Here is an 18,917-nt window from a genome sequence, read left to right on the forward strand (position 1 = left end):
ACTCCCTGTTTTTGTTGTGTTTGTAGCTGTGTGTGGTGTGCTGGGACTCTGTAACAAGGTCTGGTCCAAGTTAGGGAACATGCTTCTCGTTGATATAACACATTATTTCTCACCTTCATGATGGAATAATCAGGCTGTGGATACGTCTAATTTTGTACAGTAAAATTTCAGAACCACAGAACTAGTTTTCAGAAAAGAAGATTTGCACTGGGCAGTTATCTCCCTTCGTTCAGTTGTCTCCCCCTTGGTTAGTTGTTTTGAGGGTAGCTACACCCCACTGTTTCAGTGACGGCCAGGTTTCTTGACAGTAACTAGTCGTAATAAAACAAGCCAAATTTAATCAATTGCTTGGTGGAACAGGGCAATGTTAGATGTAATGTCCTTGCGCAGCTCTTTCTTCAAATTTGTACTTTACCATCAATGTGAAAAGCTGCATTGCATCTTTGTAACCATATGGCATGAATTGATGCTCGTGACGTTGATCACTGGATTGTCTGGTCTAGTGTTTTAGAGTAATGTTAAAATGGCCATGACATACCATCAGCACCTTTCTGGAGCCACTCCCAGCTATGAAATTAAATACCAGAGGAAAAATTCAGACTGTTAAATGGTGAAAGACTAGAGCCATTCATTTCGAAACACTGCTGATGTAGATTATAACAATACCTTTATCATTGTTTATTTACCAGATTAGTTGTTGGACATCATGATGAGAAATATGTGGTATATTAGCAGCTAAATTCCCATGTCCATTGGTAGCCATCTAATGATACATTGTTTCCATGACAACACTGCACCTTTGTTAGTAGTTTCAATGACAACACTATGAACATATGTTGCTGGTTTCCATGAAAACATTGTGCCTTTGTTGCTGGTTTCCTTGACAACACTGCATATTTGTTGCTAGTTTCCATGACCACACTTTAAACATACGTTGTTAGTTACCATAACAACACTGAATTTATATTTCTCGTTTCCATGACAACACTGAACACATGTTGGTGTTTTCTCACAGACTCAGTAGAGATCCGCTGGTCTTATAACGTGCCAGGTAACATGTACAGAAGTCAGGGAATGCTCCACTCTGTAACTAACAGCCTCTTTATTTCAGACAGTTAGTCAACTATGTCATCATTATTGTGGAAAAACACCTGGGTGCCCTTTCACGGAAGACTCTTAGCGCTGCAACGTCGTAAACCACGTCATAAAGCAGCTCTTGAATTTTTGTACTTTTCCACAAAGACCTCCATAAGAACTTTAAGCAGCATCGTTAACAACCTCTTAGCATGTACGCTAGGTAGGGGCGGTGGGGTAGCCTATTGGTTAAAGCGTTGGCACGTCACGCCGAAGACCCGGGTTCGAATCCCCACATGGGTACAATGAGTGAAACCCATTTCTGGTGTCCCCCGCCGTGATGTTGCTGGAATATTGCTAAAAGCGGCGTAAAACCAAACTCAGTCAGTCAGTCAGTACGCTAGGTAACGGCACTTGTAACTAGCTTACGATTTGTAAGTCAGTGTCTTATACTGGGATGTCCTACAGTAGGTAGTAGCGGCTCGGACATTGTAGTGCTAAAAGGATGTTTGTGAAACGGCACCCTGCTGTTCAGACAGAGAGAACTTTACTACTGGTTAGAAAGCAAGCACTGGTCAACTAGATTTGGAAATATGGCTTTTTTTGTGCTTTTTTGCCATCAGGTATAATTTTGTGTATTATTGAGAAGTATGAATATAGTTGTTAAGAAGGCAACGTTTTCTTTTCACATTATAAGTTTTTGTTTTTTCGTATTTTAGGGCGGTATTGTTGTTTGTCATATATCTTTATAAAATGTAAGACAAATTTAAATTTCCTAAACTTCATTTCTTCCAAATAGCTGTTTAATATTTACCCTTGTAATAGCAAGTCTGGCTTCCTGCTGTGTAGAGAAGCCCTTTAGGTGTATGAAAATATATACTTTATTTTACCCAGGTCTGAATTAATTTAAAACATTTTATGTGTTGATGAAAGTTGAGAATGAACTTGGATCAGAATAGGATGTTTTTGTCTCAAACAATGTTAGGGTTTTTCCACAATAATGCGTAGATTATTTTTATTTTGTTTATTAAACAAAGTCAGACAATTTTTAGATATTATTTGCAGCATGGAGTGAACTAGGTACTAGATGATACGACCCTGCAGATACATTAATCCTTGCATACACCTACAACCATGGATGATTAGTGTCCTCAACACTGCCTGTAGTCATTCACAGTTGGGACGGTGGGTAGTGTGTCGCCTCATCTCACCACAGTGGTTCAAATCCTTGCATACACCTACAACCATGGATGCTTAGTGTCCTCAACACTGCCTGTAGTCATTCACAGTTGGGATAGTGGGTAGTGTGTCGCCTCATCTCACCACGGTGGTTTGAATCCTTGCATACACCTACAACCATGGATGCTTAGTGTCCTCAACACTGCCTGTAGTCATTCACAGTTGGGACAGTGGGTAGTGTGTCGCCTCATCTCACCACGGTGGTTCGAATCCTTGCATACACCTACAACCATGGATGCTTAGTGTCCTCAACACTGCCTGTAGTCATTCACAGTTGGGACAGTAGGTAGTGTGTCGCCTCATCTCACCACAGTGGTTCAAATCCTATCATGAGACACTTGGGTCTAGTAATACTGATGTCTCTGGTGTCTCGTGGAGCCCATGGTTAAAGCGTTCACTCATAACGCCAAACACATGGGTTTTCCCACATGAGTTTGAAGCCCTTTTTAGGTGTCCCCGCTGTGATTTATTGCTGGAATATTGGTAAACTTGGCGTAAAACGTAACTCTCTCATTCATTACTGAATGAAGTTTCTGGATTGAAGTTTAAATGCCTAGTATTCTAGTAACCGACTGAAATGAGTATCGGTTGGTCAAAATGTCTGATTTGGTTTCCGAGCATTGTACAGATTCAGTTATTTACACATACTGTAATACTACTTTTTATGACTTAATATTGTTTTCTGACATAGCAGTAACGCGTCACAGCTGGTAGTAGGCAGGTGTCAAACAGGTAGTAGGCAGGTGTCAAACAGGTAGTAGGCAGGTGTCAAAAAGGTAGTTGGCAGATGACAGGAAGTAGGCAGGTATCACACAGGTAGTAGGCAGATGACACAAGAAATAGGCAGTTGTCACACAGGCAGTAGGCAGGTGTCACACAGGTAGTAGGCAGGTGTCACACAGGTAGTAGGCAGGTGTCACACAGGTAGTAGGCAGATGACAAGAAGTAGGCAGTGTCACACAGGCAGTAGGCAGGTGACACAAGAGAATAGGCAGTGTCACACACAGGCAGGTGTCACACAGGCAGTAGGCAGGTGTCACACAGGCAGTAGGCAGGTGTCACACAGGTAGTAGGCAGGTGTCACACAGGTAGTAGGCAGGTGTCACACAGGTAGTAGGCAGATGTCACACAGGTAGTAGGCAGGTGTCACACAGGTAGTAGGCAGATGACACAAGAAGTAGGCAGTGTCACACAGGCAGTAGGCAGGTGTCACACAGGTAGTAGGCAGGTGTCACACATAGGCAGCTGTCACACAGGTAGTCAGCAGGTGTCACACATAGTAGGCAGCTGACACACAGGTAGTAGGCAGGTGTCACAGGTAGTCGGAAGGTGACATGCATGACCAGCGTTTAACCCCACTCTGTATAGACAACATTCTCCCCTCCATAGCAGGAACATTCTGCTGGAACTTAGAACTTATCCCCTGCTAATCCTGTCAGGAATTCCCTGAGATCAAGTCCCCCTCCTAGACTCTCCCCCTGCATGGAGTGTTGCTACTGGCATGGTCCACCAGATGTTTTACTTTCTTATCCGATTAATGTCTCTCCACCTTGAGTTGATTCTGTTGGTTTAGTAACGTGTGTCACATGTAACTTCTTCAGTAAAATATGTGTGGTGAAATCACTTGTAATGACTAGAACTTGTCCTATATTTAATTACCAGTTTTGATTAACGATAACATATATTGACACTTTCATGACTTTCATTACTCCAGTTTAACTTAACAGTTGTTCTTCACAACCCTCGATATCACCCAATTTTAAAGTTTAAGTTGAATGAATTAACAGTCAGTAATGATATTTATGTGATGAGTAAGTCTCTGTTACTCAAACCCGGATTTGTGCAGGAATTTGACAAGTTTATGAAATTAATATTGGAAGTTGAATGCCATTCAAACTTGAATCCTGAAATTAGAAATATAGTTTTTAAAGTTGATATAGATCTCACATTTCAACCAGTTGGTTTATGCGCGATTAGATACAATAGTGCTGTTATCCCCATGTTGTTGTAGTGTTGTTTCAGTGTTGTTCAACTGTTGTTGCAGGTACAGACTGGGTTGACCCCGATGACCCTACAGTCATTGCTGAGAACGAGCTCCTCAGTGCTGCCAACTCCATTGAGGCTGCGGCAAAGAAACTGGCCCAGCTGCGACCTCGACCTTCAGCCAAGGTGAGAAAGAGGCTGTTGTGTTGCCATGGCGTTGTGACGTTCTAAGACTGTGTGTGTCAGTGTAGTTCAGCAGTTTGTTAGCAGTCCTTGCCAGACATAGTGGAACCAACTCACCCAAGCTTGTTTTTCTGCATTATTGTCGATGGATTAATTTTTCTTCTTTTCCCAATTTCTTTGTAAAAAGGGGCTGTTTGCTAGCCTTGTGGTTAGTGTTTGCTCCTCATGCCACAGACCAGGGTTCATTTACCATGTGGGCACAATGCGAAGCCCATTTCTGGTTTGACATTGCTGGAATCGTGCTAAAGGTGGTGCCAAAGGTAAAAATAGAGATGTGCTAGATACAAACACTGGACTGTACTATGTGGTTGTCTGGCATATTCATATTCCTGTTGATCTTTGGGTCATAATCGTCATTTGACAATACATCATCCACATTACGTGTGAGTTGTAACTTCCGTAGTAAGAACCAGATACAGAAATCCACCATCTTTGGTCCAGGAGGTTTACCGATGTAGCTGAAGTTAAATTATTTCCAACCAGTTCGATGAGCCTTATACAAAAGATTATTCACTAGTCATCAGAATTTTTTGAGCAAGTAGGCTTGTAGTCCACGTTTAGCAATATTCCAGCAATACTCCAGCAATATCATGACACCTGAAATGGACTCGACACATTGCATTTACCTAAATCGAACCTGGGTCTTGGGCGTGACAGTTGAACACTTTAATCAGTGGGCTAGCCCACCATCCCCTGTCAAAATCCGTGCCTAGTCCCAATAAGCTAATTTGTACAATGCTCAAGGTATGAAGAACAGGTAAAAAGATCACAAATGGCACTAATAAAACATCTTACTGCACTCAGGCTAACAGACGAGAGAAGATTTTGAAGGCTAATATTCATCAAAGCAATTCAAAACTGTTTTACCCCCACCATTAGGGATTGGTCAGGTATCTCATTATGTCTAGTCCAAATTCCAAACTGGACTGTTTGAGAGGCATTTTAGAAATTATAGTAATCAATTTCTTTGTTATGCAATAGCGACGTTAAAAGTTGATCATCTATAAAGACTTGTAATTCCAATTCCAAACTGTTTCACTTCCTCCATTGGGGTTTTGTCCAGGGATCTCATCATGTCTTAGTTTAATCAACAATTACATCATCACAGAAACTACCAACATGGGAAACATCTTCTTTTGAGCTGTTTACAGTTATTGAACCTGTGGAGAATATGTGAAATATGTTTTTATGTCTTCTAAGATTTATGACACTGATTGCTGTGATGTTGACGTAGGCTGTGACTGTAGTACATGTTGTAGTTGCTGCACTGTGTTGTGTGTGTAGTGGAGCGGCTGCTGTTGTAGATGCAGTCAGTCGTCCACCATGCTTGGATTCATTGCGATATACAGTCAACACGGCCAATAACAAACTCCATCATTCCCTCCATTGTGTTGACCCTGGGGATATCAGGGTTAGTGAGTGTCCCCAGTGACTCTAAACTGATTTTGTGGTCAGTCTCCATTGATAATGTGGTGACCTGGTCTTGTTCATGATATAATTCATTTGTTATATGATACTGAATTTCATCGAAAAATAGATCAGTATATTCCAAAATATTTTCAGATACTACCATATTTGATATATTGATATATTTCTGTGGTATATTCAGTGTATATTTATACACTTCTGACATAATTTGATATCCGTATCAAAATTGAAGAAGTACACATATGTATATTTCTCAGTATTGAGAAAAGGGTAAACGTGAAGACAGAATATTTTGGTTCCAGTGTCTGACTTTGTTTAAAACTGTGTGGGTTTGGAGTTTGTTATTTGCATTGTTGCCTGGAGCTCACAGCTTTTGTATACCATGTCAGACATATATGTAATGTTTGTGTGTAGAGACTGGAACTCAAACCATTACAATACAATTGATCTTTAGACAGATTGAGTTAAGATGGAATTATGAATATAATTCAGTGTTGGAAATTGAGTATGGAAATTATGTGTTCCTTTCATTACCTGAGTTAAAAAGGGGGACGTCCAGATTGAAAGGTTTCAGCTAATATTCTAAAAAATACACACCCTTTTCAGAAATTCATTTAGATAACCTAACTCAACTCTCTTGCAAGATGAAAATTTGCTTGTTATAATTAAACATGTCCCAGAATAAGGACAGTAAATGTTATGATTTTCCCCCTATTTTTGAAGAATGGCACTTTGAAATTCAAGATAAATGCTTACCCTTTAATTTCGAACACTGTAATTGTAATGTACAGACAAATGTTCATAATTTCATTATATCATATACTGTAAATGATTGAATTTGTAGAAAGGAGTTACCTTCCTTGAATGTGTGTGCTCTATTTGTTATTTCTATTGTCCACCTATTGACGGAGTGTTGCACTAGGAGCAGACAACTCTTTCCTGCAGTGTGTGCCTGTCTTTCTGCCCTCTAGTGAGTGACGTGTGCACCAGGGGTAGACAACCCTGTCTGTTCTCTGCCAGATATGTTTGATATATTTGGTGGTGAAATTGAAGCCACCAAGTATCAAACATGTCAAGGCAGAGGCGGGGTATTTGCATCACCGTGGCAACGCTGCACCATCACCATAGCAACAGCTTCACCAACCATGTTGTTTAGATGAACAGCCAATAGACTGCTTCCTTCTTTGTTTCAGTTCAAGTATATCATCCTTAATTTTGTTGTAGATCGATGTTTGCATTTGTCAGAAATATTACAAATTCCACCATTTCTCATTCTACAACTACAGGAGTATTGTTCAATATCCGTAATGATTTTTTTTGTCATCATTTCAATGGAATAAGGCACTTTTATAAACTGGCACTAAGTTCTTTGAGTGGCATTTTAGAAGTTGGGAAGTACGATTTTGAACAAACTTTATGGATAACAACTTCTTTTAATTTTTGAGAGCGACGGTTCGATACAGATTCTTGTACAGACAGATTCCTGCTTGACAACGGTTCAAGAATCTGTATCGAAAGTTCGCACTCACAAAGTTGTAATTCATAAAGTTTGTTCAATATTAACTGGAACTACTTTCGCTTTCATAAGCTTCATGCCACATTCAATGACTGTCCAAGAAAAAAGTTCACAGAGTATGCAAATTACAAGCTTTGTATTCATTCACATTTCATTTCTGAAGTTATTTCTGTAAGATTGATATTTAATTGATATTTCTTTGTCTCAAAGATTGATTATTAAAGACTGACATTGTATCATAGTGAAATTATTACCCAGTGAGTCACAGCATCATAAAGAACATATTCTATTATTGACGAGTTTGCTTGATTGTACTGAAGGCTTTTTGACAGATTACCTTGTTTGGAACTTCATATGGGAGATAACCTCACATTGTTGTTCTTCATTTTCAGATTTATGTAACCCTGGTGCCACAATTACCATATTTCTGAGAGAATGTTATTTTTAAATTGTAGCAAGCAGATGAGAATCTCAACTTTGAGCAGCAGATTCTTACTGCAGCCCAAGCCATCGCCGCGGCAACAGCAGCCTTAGTTAAATCTGCATCTGCAGCTCAGAGGGAGCTGGTAGCCCAGGGCAAGGTAATAAAGGGGGATAACTCTCAGTGTCATATTGACATCTCGGTCAGGTTGAAGGCTGGTTCATGTCATTGTCATACATTAATGTAGCAAATTGTTGCTGTTCCTGTGTGAATTGTACATATTCCAGAATAACTTTGATCAATTGTGCAGTGTTAAAGCATGTTTGCGATTGTGGAATAATTGGAGATTGGTTGGCCATCACGGTGGTAACTTGGTGACCTTCCATCAGATTGCAGTGATGTGTGGCACATGTTGAATTGAGCAGTTCTTCAACAGACAAATTTGAAACATTGGATCTAGTTATGTAAGTGTGTCATTCTTTCACACAGATCCCATTTTAGATGAAATCTCACTTTGAAGAGGTCATAGAGAGATAGGGTGAGGCTGATCATGTAGGACTAATTGATATAGTTCATAGAAATCGATAAACTAATAATATCGTTTTGTTATCGATAAGTATAAGCAATTTTGTGCAAAAATGCCAAAACAAGTTAAAGAAATCTAGATATTTCACATCACTGATATGTGGTGATACATTTATTCATGGATGACCAACAAAAAACGGCGTCCTGAACTTGCTTTTGCAGCAGCCTATAGACATAACAGGAATATAATGCGTGTAAAGTAAAACTATTTTTCATCTCAATAGTTTGAGGAAGATATTATCAGTGACACAGTATTCATGTCTATAATCATTGGATATTATTCGGATTTACAATAATTCCGATTATCGATCTTTTAGGCCAGTCCTATCATGTCATAATGGCGCCAATCGTATGGCTGGGACTGATCAGTAGCACAACACAAACCAATCATAAAGTATCAGATTTCTACAAAATCTTACATTTTGTAGTTAACTTTTTTTCAAGGTTATATTTTCAGGTGAAGATAAATGCTGTCATTAACATATTTCCCATCATATGTAGATCTAGAATTACAAAATAAGAAACACAGAAAAAACAAACTTTGAATGTAAGATGTACATAAAGTAGACCGATGTCAATTACTTAGGAGATATTCCGTTACTCTGGTAATATGAACAGATGTAAATGACATAAAGTCTCCCTTGCTGTTTGGATGTGTTGGGGGTTGGGGATGTGACGGGAGGTGGTGAGTCTTGTCCCGTCTGACTAATGCTGTGTATGTTGGGGATGTGGTGAGTCTTGTCCCGTCTGACTAATGCTGTGTATGTTGGGGATGTGACGGGGATGTGGTAAGTCTTGTCCCGTCTGACTAATGCTGTGTATGTTGGGAATGTGACGGGATGTGGTAAGTCTTGTCCCGTCTGACTAATGCTGTGTATGTTGGGGATGTTAGGGGATGTGGTGAGTCTTGTCCCGTCTGACTAATGCTGTGTATCTGCAGGTGGGATCTACCTTCCACAGACATGCTATGGACGAAGACGGACAGTGGTCTGAGGGTCTTATCTCCGCGGTAAGTATCTACACTATGTGAATACCAAAGCAGGGAACAAGAGAGATTATGATAATATCTGTGACAATATTTTGACATCGTCTATGACTATTCTGCCGTCAGTCTCGGCTCTCATGGCCAGGAATATTGGAAGGCATTCTATTTAAGTAAGTCATCATTAACATGTCCTTAGATACTTGCATGCAAGGATAGAGGTTGTTACAATTTTGAATGTGCTGTGGTGTGCCCTCTGAATGTAAGAGTGACATTTGCTTTGATATCACCCATGATATGCAGTGAGAAATTCAAAGTTTGGCCCTTTTCATCGAAATTGTAGCCCATTTTGTCAAAATTAGAAGATTGTTATAAGACCGTTTAGCCTTTAATTTAATTTAATTTGATTTGATTTCATGCAGGCATGTGGGTCTGTGTCTGAATCCTTATTCTTTGATTGATTTTTATTTTCCAGGCTCGGATGGTGGCAGCAGCCACTCACTCACTCTGTGAGGCAGCCAACGCCATGGTTCAAGGTCACGCCAGTGAGGAGAAACTCATCGCATCTGCCAAGGAGGTCGCAGGGTCAACTGCTCAGCTTCTTATGGCCTGCAAGGTCAAGGCCGACCCAGGTTCCGTGGCCATGCAGAGGCTGCAGGTATGTTGTGCCAGTTTTGGTTATGGAGGACTTATCTTTTGTATCTGATGCTGAAGCAACAGATGAATGACAACAGCTGACAGTTGGGGTTCCTTGGAAGGACTTGGAGGCTGAATAGGCCCTCAGTATCCTTATAGATATGGGACCAATCTGAGGATGGGTTGGTCACCATGCCACTTGGCTCAATGTCATTGTGTCTTGGTCACCGTCCATTTTGTTCGAATCTGTTATTTACTGTCTGACATGATGGAGCTGGAAATTTGCTGATTCATCAACCTCATTGAGTAGAGCAGTGTGTTGCATTGCAGTAAATTGACTCTCGGGCAAAGGCCGTTTGTTTGAGTCAAGTAGACTACACATGTTTGCGATATTACATTAATGCCTCTGAAAGACAGTAGACATCTTCCTTCTTCTCCAGTCTGCCGGCAACGCTGTGAAGAAAGCCACAGAGGCGCTGGTGCGGGCAGCTCAGCAGGCTAAGGACTTCGTTGATGAGGGCACCAGCCTCACTGTCAACAAGAGGATGGTGGGCGGCATTGCACAGGTATTGTTTTCTGAGTAGTGAAGAGCTTGTAGATGTTCAGCCTGTGGGGATTTGTGGTAGTGGTGGTAATAGCTCTCTCAGTGTCTCTTCCCCATCCTGAACTGAATCTCTCTCTCAGTGTCACTTCCCCATCCTGAACTGAATCTCTCTCTCAGTGTCACTTCCCCATCCTGAACTGAATCTCTCCCTCAGTGTCACTTCCCCATCCTGAACTGAATCTCTCTCTCAGTGTCACTTCCCCATCCTGAACTGAATCTCTCTCTCAGTGTCTCTTCCCCATCCTGAACTGAATCTCTCTCTCAGTGTCTCTTCCCCATCCTGAACTGAATCTCTCTCTGTGTCTCTTCCCCATCCTGAACTGAATCTCTCTCTCAGTGTCTCTTCCCCATCCTGAACTGAATCTCTCTCTGTGTCACTTCCCCATCCTGAACTGAATCTCTCTCTCAGTGTCTCTTCTCCATCCTGAGCTGAATCTCTCTCTCAGTGTCTCTTCCCCATCCTGAACTGAATCTCTCCCTCAGTGTCACTTCCCCATCCTGAACTGAATCTCTCTCTCAGTGTCTCTTCCCCATCCTGAACTGAATCTCTCTCAGTGTCTCTTCCCCATCCTGAACTGAATCTCTCCTCAGTGTCACTTCCCCATCCTGAACTGAATCTCTCTCTCAGTGTCTTTCTCCATCCTGAGCTGAATCTCTCTCTCAGTGTCTCTTCCCCATCCTGAACTGAATCTCTCCTCAGTGTCACTTCCCCATCCTGAACTGAATCTCTCTCTCAGTGTCTCTTCCCCATCCTGAACTGAATCTCTCTCTCAGTGTCTCTTCCCCATCCTGAACTGAATCTCTTTCTCTGTCTCTTCCCCATCCTGAACTGAATCTCTCCCTCAGTGTCACTTCCCCATCCTGAACTGAATCTCTCTCTCAGTGTCTCTTCCCCATCCTGAACTGAATCTCTCTCAGTGTCTCTTCCCCATCCTGAACTGAATCTCTCTCTCATTGTCTCTTCCCCATCCTGAACTGAATCTCTCTCTGTGTCACTTCCCCATCCTGAACTGAATCTCTCTCAGTGTCTCTTCTCCATCCTGAGCTGAATCTCTCTCTCAGTGTCTCTTCCCCATCCTGAACTGAATCTCTCCCTCAGTGTCACTTCCCCATCCTGAACTGAATCTCTCTCTCAGTGTCTCTTCCCCATCCTGAACTGAATCTCTCTCTCAGTGTCTCTTCCCCATCCTGAACTGAATCTCCCTCAGTGTCACTTCCCCATCCTGAACTGAATCTCTCTCTCAGTGTCTCTTCCCCATCCTGAACTGAATCTCTCTCTCAGTGTCTCTTCCCCATCCTGAACTGAATCTCTTTCTCTGTCTCTTCCCCATCCTGAACTGAATCTCTCCCTCAGTGTCACTTCCCCATCCTGAACTGAATCTCTCTCTCAGTGTCTCTTCCCCATCCTGAACTGAATCTCTCTCAGTGTCTCTTCCCCATCCTGAACTGAATCTCTCTCTGTGTCACTTCCCCATCCTGAGCTGAATCTCTCTCTCAGTGTCTCTTCTCCATCCTGAACTGAATCTCTCTCTCAGTGTCTCTTCCCCATCCTGAGCTGAATCTCTCTCAGTGTCTCTTCTCCATCCTGAGCTGAATCTCTCTCTCAGTGTCTCTTCTCCATCCTGAGCTGAATCTCTCTCTCAGTGTCTCTTCCCCATCCTGAACTGAATCTCTCTCTCAGTGTCTCTTCCCCATCCTGAACTGAATCTCTCTCTCATTGTCTCTTCTCCATCCTGAGCTGAATCTCTCTCTCAGTGTCTCTTCTCCATCCTGAACTGAATCTCTCTCTCAGTGTCTCTTCCCCATCCTGAGCTGAATCTCTCTCAGTGTCTCTTCTCCATCCTGAGCTGAATCTCTCTCTCAGTGTCTCTTCCCCATCCTGAACTGAATCTCTCCTCAGTGTCACTTCCCCATCCTGAACTGAATCTCTCTCTCAGTGTCTCTTCCCCATCCTGAACTGAATCTCTCTCTCAGTGTCTCTTCCCCATCCTGAACTGAATCTCTCCCTCAGTGTCACTTCCCCATCCTGAACTGAATCTCTCTCTCAGTGTCTCTTCCCCATCCTGAACTGAATCTCTCTCTCAGTGTCTCTTCCCCATCCTGAACTGGAATCTCTTTCTCTGTCTCTTCCCCATCCTGAACTGAATCTCTCCCTCAGTGTCACTTCCCCATCCTGAACTGGAATCTCTCTCTCAGTGTCTCTTCCCCATCCTGAACTGGAATCTCTCTCAGTGTCTCTTCCCCATCCTGAACTGAATCTCTCTCTGTGTCACTTCCCCATCCTGAGCTGAATCTCTCTCAGTGTCTCTTCCCCATCCTGAACTGATCTCTCTCTCATTGTCTCTTCTCCATCCTGGGCTGGATCTCTCTCAGTGTCTCTTCTCCATCCTGAACTGAATCTCTCTCAGTGTCTCTTCCCCATCCTGAGCTGAATCTCTCTCAGTGTCTCTTCCCCATCCTGAGCTGAATCTCTCTCTCAGTGTCTCTTCCCCATCCTGAACTGAATCTCTCTCTCTGTGTCTCTTCCCCATCCTGAACTGAATCTCTCTCTCAGTGTCACTTCCCCATCCTGAACTGAATCTCTTTCTCAGTGTCACTTCCCCATCCTGAACTGAATCTCTTTCTCAGTGTCACTTCCCCATCCTGAACTGAATCTCTCCCTCAGTGTCACTTCCCCATCCTGAACTGAATCTCTCTCTCAGTGTCACTTCCCCATCCTGAACTGAATCTTTCTCTCAGTGTCTCTTCCCCATCCTGAACTGAATCTCTTTCTCAGTGTCACTTCCCCATCCTGAACTGAATCTCTTTCTCAGTGTCACTTCCCCATCCTGAACTGAATCTCTTTCTCAGTGTCACTTCCCAATCCTGAACTGAATCTCTCTCTCAGTGTCACTTCCCCATCCTGAACTGGAATCTCTCAGTGTCACTTCCCCATCCTGAACTGAATCTCTTTCTCAGTGTCACTTCCCCATCCTGAACTGAATCTCTTTCTCAGTGTCACTTCCCCATCCTGAACTGAATCTCTTTCTCAGTGTCACTTCCCCATCCTGAACTGAATCTCTTTCTCAGTGTCACTTCCCCATCCTGAACTGAATCTCTTTCTCAGTGTCACTTCCCCATCCTGAACTGAATCTCTTTCTCAGTGTCTCTTCCCCATCCTGAACTGAATCTCTTTCTCAGTGTCTCTTCCCCATCCTGAACTGAATCTCTTTCTCAGTGTCTCTTCCCCATCCTGAACTGAATCTCTCTCTCAGTGTCACTTCCCGATCCTGAACTGAATCTCTCTCTCAGTGTCTCTTCCCCATCCTGAACTGAATCTCTTTCTCAGTGTCACTTCCCCATCCTGAACTGAATCTCTTTCTCTGTGTCTCTTCCCCATCCTGAACTGAATCTCCCTCTCAGTGTCTCTTACCCATCGTTATCTGAGTGTCTCTCTCAGTGTCTCTTACCCATCGTTATCTGAGTGTCTCTCGCTATTCCCTGCCCTGACCCCAGTCCATCTGTGTTGCAGGAGATCATGGCCCAGGAAGAGATCCTGCGGAAGGAGCGCGAGCTGACAGAGGCCCGCAGGAAGCTGGAGATCATCAGGAAGGAGAGATACAAGGACCGACCTCCAGAGGAGTATGATTCCTCCTCCTCCTTCTAGACCAGCATAGTAGCACAGACGGACTGACTGGAGGGATTCCACGACAACAGGGGCACCGTGTACACCATGCAGGGGCAGACAACTCATGCTGTGATCTCTGGATCCATGCAGACTCTACATCTCCAGCAGTTGTCCTCTGTCTACACACACACTGAATTAGGCTGGCTTTCTTAGTGTAGGCAACAAATGGCAGGTGTGTGGTGTTAGCGTGGTGAGTGACCAAGGGGCATTGATGACTGTGTGGCTGTGTGCTCAGCTTCTAGATTCTAGCTTAGACAGTGGACAGATGACACTCAGATGTACCGACACAGACAGACAGAAAGGTCAACAAGGACTACACGTCTGCCACATCCTTTCTGCTTCATGTATTGTAGTTCATCACCGTTCAGATACCAAAGGATTTACCATGTCAGATTTAACTGAAAGCAATTTCTACACAAATTAAATGCATTGTTTATTGATTTTATTTTCCGCAATAGAAAACAAACTGATTGTCCATTCTTAGAACTGGAACCATGTGATATTGTTGGTGATCGTTGATCCTGAAGATTCTCGCAGTCCGGCCAGCCAGTCTGTACAGGTTCCTGTCCGCTGTTTGTCCGTCTCACTGCTGCCAGTGAACAGGGAGGTCTTGTAGCAAGGAACAAATGTGGGACAATTTTTACCATGCATAATCTGAAAATTGTCTCAAAGCCTTATTGAAGTTTGGGTTGGATTGTGGCTGCTTCGAGCTAGCTTCATGACGTAGTGTGAGTGTAGACTGTATATTTACGTGCTGCTGCAGAAGGGGGAGGAAGCTTGGACCGTATCTCGTAGTCGACTTTGCTTTGTTTTGTTGATATATTTCACTAAGGTGCTAAACAAAACCACATCGGTTTATTCTGCCTGTCGAGTTGTCTCCCTTAGATGACCTGTATATAGCCTGCAGCCATAGTGCTTTAAGTTTCCAACTCATCCCAGGGCTTTCTGCAGACTCCGCACGTCTGTGGATTGGGGGCCAACGTTGCTAGTTTCCTGATCAGATTACATACATGAGTTGGATTGATGACATGACAGTGAGTGAAACAATATTTGTAGTACGATAATTGTAATGTGCTGTGATTAAATCGCTGTCTGATTTGCTGTATACAAGTCGTGTGATTAGAAACTGCAAATGTTTACTGAGGTTCTGACCTTGAGAGGTGATATTTCTACCAAACTGGGGCTGTTCCAGTTTCTGTCCTTATTAAAAATGGAACAAAAAGGAAAATATTGGTATGATTAAATATTTCCCTGTTTATTATTTAATGATATCAAGGAAGTTGTTTAAGTTAAATAACTTAATGTTAAATACACTGACGCCTTCTGCATCTTGAAATACTGAACTACACAAGCATAACATGGCATTGAATCCATCCAAAATTGACCAAAGTGTTAAGTAGTAGTGATTAGACTTGAGGGATGGTTTGTTTCTACATGTCCTGCCAGTCTCATAACGACTCGTATCGCCAGACAGGTGGTGAATACTGGGACTATATTCCACGCGAGTCTGCCCCCATTGGATTACGATAGTCTTAGTGGAGCTGGTCCACTCTGTAGCTTTTGATATTTATTTGACAAGTAAATGTAAACCCTGGTAGAGGTTGAAAGTGTGCTTTGGTTTTGCTTCATATTTACAGCTAATCCCTCGATACCCCCTTTTGGATATGAAATAACCCGAAACAATATAGGGGCCACGTTAATGGACATCTCAGTGGACCATAGGAGATCTTTTATCATGTTGTCATATAGCATAATACATAGATCTGATCGGCTTATCCAACATTCTGTCTTCCATTTAACAAAATTTATATTCTTTCGATAATGTTCTTCTGGGTAGTGCATGGTAGGAAAACAATTTTCTTCTGTGGTTTTGAGTTTGTATCTGATATTGGACTTTCTGTGACATTTTATTTAAAAAAATATTCTTTCACAATTTTTAGATATTTTTCCTTGCATTTTGTTTGCCAAAATGTTCTGATGATAAATGTTGATAAAATGTATTAAGAATAATTTGCAGATACTATAGTGTATGTAGTCAGTTTGTAAAGGGAGGTAACTGTTGCATGACAAAGGGAGATAACCCTGGTTTTATCAGCTACATGCATATTATACATATCCCAGTATTGCCCCTGTAGGGGCACTGTATGTAACCTAATTCTGTTCCTGTGTGTTATTGTGTACACCCTATACAGACCTCCAGCACCTCGGTCTCCATCTTCACTGGACTAGCAGTCCCAGGGCACATACACAACTCACCTCTACTTGAAGCTTAGCAACACGTTTCTAACAATAATTGCCAAACTTAATAGATATGTTTTACATGTTTTGACTGTGAGAAAAGCTTTTTTTCTTAGAAGTCATAATTTAGAATAATTCACATGATAGAAAGTTTAAATGTATCTAAAACACTGAAAATATCTAAAGCTGATTGAACTTAGTGGGTTTTTTCCGGGCGGTGGGGTAGCCTTGTGGTTAAAGCAGTAACACGTCACGCCGAGGACCCGGTTCTTCACGTGGGCACAATGTGTGAAGCCCATTTCTGGTGTTCCCAACCATGATATTGGAAAAGGGTCGTAAAACTAAACTCTCGGGTATTTTATCCCTGGGTTGGGGAAATCCTATGCCCTGTTGTTGCCTGTAGTTCTGCCGCCCCAGTGAAGGTGATTGTGAGATACGAGGGTTACTATACAGCTTCTAGCATTATTGTGTATATTTCCCTGTACGTTTGTATATGCATTTATATACATACACTGCACAGGCGCAGTTATCATAAACATGTTTATGGCGAATGTATATTTCATAATTCATAATAATAATAAGAATAAATGTCATATCATCCATGAAGAGAGTTGTTTTGTTTCATGTTAAAGTTGGTTGGATAGTTGTTTTACTCTGCGCTAAGCCATATTCCAGCTATATGGCAGCAGTCTGTAAATAATCGAGTCTGGACCAGACAATCCAGTGATCAATTCTAACGTAGATCTTCACCGGTATCATGTTAGAGAATTGCACCAGTGGCCATGAGGTCTAAGGTGCTGTAGTTCACTAGCGCTGATGTTGGTGTCAATGCCTGTGTGGCTCATTGGAGACCGTTTACTTGCAGGCCACGACAGTATGTTTGAGTTCTGAGAAATCAGGAAACTAGAAAAAATGGTGACGAACAATCCTCAAATGTATGCCACCTAGTGTGGAATGAATAGGGCAAAAATCACACTCCGGCGCAGTGATGACTTAGCATAACATCACTGCCACAGGCTAATTTGCATATCACGTGACCGGACTTTTCTCTTGTTTGTAAACCTGGCGCGCATATTCATAATAAGAAGAGACTGGTCTTAGGCAAGCTTTTCGGCGCACTCTTCACAATGTTTTACATTGTTACATGTAAATTCTGCGACAGTAAGGTTTATGACAGTACATATTTAGATATCAATCTGGTTGCATCGTTTGCTCTCTGTTGGCTTCGATGACAGCACGTGGAGCCGTACAACCTATGTAAACAAAGGATCGCTAAGCAAATCGAAATAGCGTTACATGTTTTAGGATATTTTCTCACTGAAACTAAACCATTCTATCAAAGATGTTTAGTTACATGTGTAGACTCCTCAAAAATAAAAAAGTCAAGAAATATGTAGATTATATTGAATGGAAGGTGCAAGATGTGGCAGAGATACTATGCTGGCTTGCGGCATTGAACTCTGGGTAGGAGAGTGGGCAAAAATGTTACAATTGTGATGATTGGACACATTTACCACTATACATTACAGACAAGAGTATTTGAAGATATCAGTCAATAAACGGGGAACAGGCCAAAGGACAAAAGGGACAAACAAAAGTCAAAAGGGCCAAGGCAAAGTCAAAAGGCCCACACTTTGAGAAAATAGGAAGATTAGAATACATTCATTACATGTTGTTGCAGTAGTTCTAATCCTAAACATCTAAGTGGATCAAACAGATATCAACAGATAGCCTCTGGCTACATTTGTCACGGTTATCTTTATACCCATGTAACAATCTCAATCTGATTCATTTTCCAAGACAGTTTAAACGAAAATGTAAACAGACAGAAAATGTATGTTGGACAGATGTTATCTCCAGCTATGCAGACTTGCGAAGTGATGATACATCTGATGTCCATACTTTCTTAGAAACTCCAGTAATTAATTTAATCCAATTAAATATGTACCATCCTTTGTCCGCCTGCATGACAAAGGATTAATAAAACAATACAAAACAGATAAAAAACAAAAAAACGTTTTCACGAATTTATGGCCCCACCACGTCAGTGGAATAATCAATTTAGTGTCGAGTGATGATGTATTGAACTTTAAAGATGTGTGAATTATGAACATTTGAACTACTAATGAATATCTGATCACATATCAACACCTGACTGTGTGACGATCACCCTATATATTACTACTACATATTGATACAAATATAATAATACATATATAATATACGGGTCATCTTCAAAATTGGTAGTATTTTCTGAACGTTCCAAATAAAAAACTCTGTGAGTTTAAAAGGATTTTTTTG

The 18,917-nt window shown here is 41.8% G+C and overlaps 1 protein-coding gene and 1 long non-coding RNA gene across 4 annotated transcripts in view; both read left to right on the forward strand.

Moving 5' to 3' along the window:
• LOC124254104 (talin-1-like) overlaps positions 1-17,218 on the forward strand; it is a 126,268-nt gene extending 109,050 nt beyond the window's left edge. The window contains 7 exon segments of the mRNA XM_046687980.1: positions 1,016-1,051; positions 4,358-4,482; positions 7,939-8,064; positions 9,430-9,498; positions 9,947-10,129; positions 10,548-10,673; positions 14,223-17,218. Of these exon segments, the coding sequence (XP_046543936.1) occupies positions 1,016-1,051; positions 4,358-4,482; positions 7,939-8,064; positions 9,430-9,498; positions 9,947-10,129; positions 10,548-10,673; positions 14,223-14,357 (800 nt within the window). The 3' untranslated portion in view covers positions 14,358-17,218.
• Positions 1,058-4,351, forward strand: LOC124254111. Of its 3 annotated transcripts, none has more exons than XR_006892394.1 (4): positions 1,058-1,297; positions 1,479-3,265; positions 3,347-3,541; positions 3,581-4,351. It is a non-coding gene; the product is annotated as an uncharacterized LOC124254111 (long non-coding RNA). The 3 variants fall into 3 exon arrangements; XR_006892393.1 differs by having other exon boundaries at positions 1,479-3,159; positions 3,205-3,265; positions 3,347-4,351; XR_006892392.1 differs by having other exon boundaries at positions 3,347-4,351.
• Positions 17,219-18,917: the final 1,699 nt, after the last annotated feature.

The sequence above is a fragment of the Haliotis rubra genome, unplaced genomic scaffold, assembly GCF_003918875.1.
Source record: "Haliotis rubra isolate DU_JTF1 unplaced genomic scaffold, ASM391887v1 Scf1149, whole genome shotgun sequence".
NCBI classification, from domain to species: domain Eukaryota; kingdom Metazoa; phylum Mollusca; class Gastropoda; order Lepetellida; family Haliotidae; genus Haliotis; species Haliotis rubra.